At 59.0% G+C, this 630-nt stretch overlaps 1 protein-coding gene across 1 annotated transcript in view; it reads left to right on the plus strand.

Annotated features, from left to right (window-relative positions):
* EMH_0021030 (kinesin motor domain-containing protein, putative) overlaps nucleotides 1-630 on the plus strand; it is a gene marked incomplete at both ends in the record, with an annotated part of 8,623 nt that overhangs the window by 3,688 nt on the left and 4,305 nt on the right. Inside the window, one exon of the mRNA XM_013501678.1 lies at nucleotides 1-628. Within this exon, the coding sequence (XP_013357132.1) occupies nucleotides 1-628 (628 nt within the window). The remainder of the gene's footprint in view (nucleotides 629-630) is intronic.

The raw sequence follows: 630 nt of genomic DNA on the forward strand, positions 1-630 counted from the left end.
GCTCTGCCTGCGACCTGTATAGACACCCCAACAACACCAGCAGCAGCAGCAGCAGCAGCAGCTGCTGCTGCTGCTGCTGCTGCGCCTGCCAGTCCTTCCAATAACACACAGAGACTCCTCTTGGCTGCAGCGACGCAACAGCAACAGCAACAGCAGCAGCAGCAGCAGCAACAGCAGCAGCAGCTGCAGCAGCAGCAGCAGCAGCAGCAGCAAGAGTTGTCTTTGAATGACTCTGCTGCCTCGTGGATGAGTCAGCAGCAAAGTGAAAATAACAGCAGCAACTTGTGGGAGCCTCAGGCAGCTGGGGATGAACACGATGCAGCAGCAGCAGCAGCAGCTGCTGCTGCAGCTGCAGCTGCTGCTGTAGTTGCAGCTGCTGCTGCTGCGCGCGAGGAGAAGCAGCAAGACGCAGACAGCAATGAGGATTTCTGCTGCTGCTGCGACGCATTCGAAGACAACCGACACACATCAGAACCAGCAGCAGCAGCAGCAGCTGCAGCAGCAGCAGCAGCTGCTGCTGCTGCGACTCCAACGGCTGCTGCTGCTGCTGCTGCTGCTGGTGCAGCAGCCGGGGAAGTCATCGTAGAGCATGCAGCAGAAGCAGCAGAAGCAACAGAAGCAGCAGCAGCA

The sequence above is a fragment of the Eimeria mitis genome, genomic scaffold (genome assembly GCF_000499745.2).
Source record: "Eimeria mitis Houghton genomic scaffold, Emh_scaff733, whole genome shotgun sequence".
NCBI lineage: Eukaryota > Apicomplexa > Conoidasida > Eucoccidiorida > Eimeriidae > Eimeria > Eimeria mitis.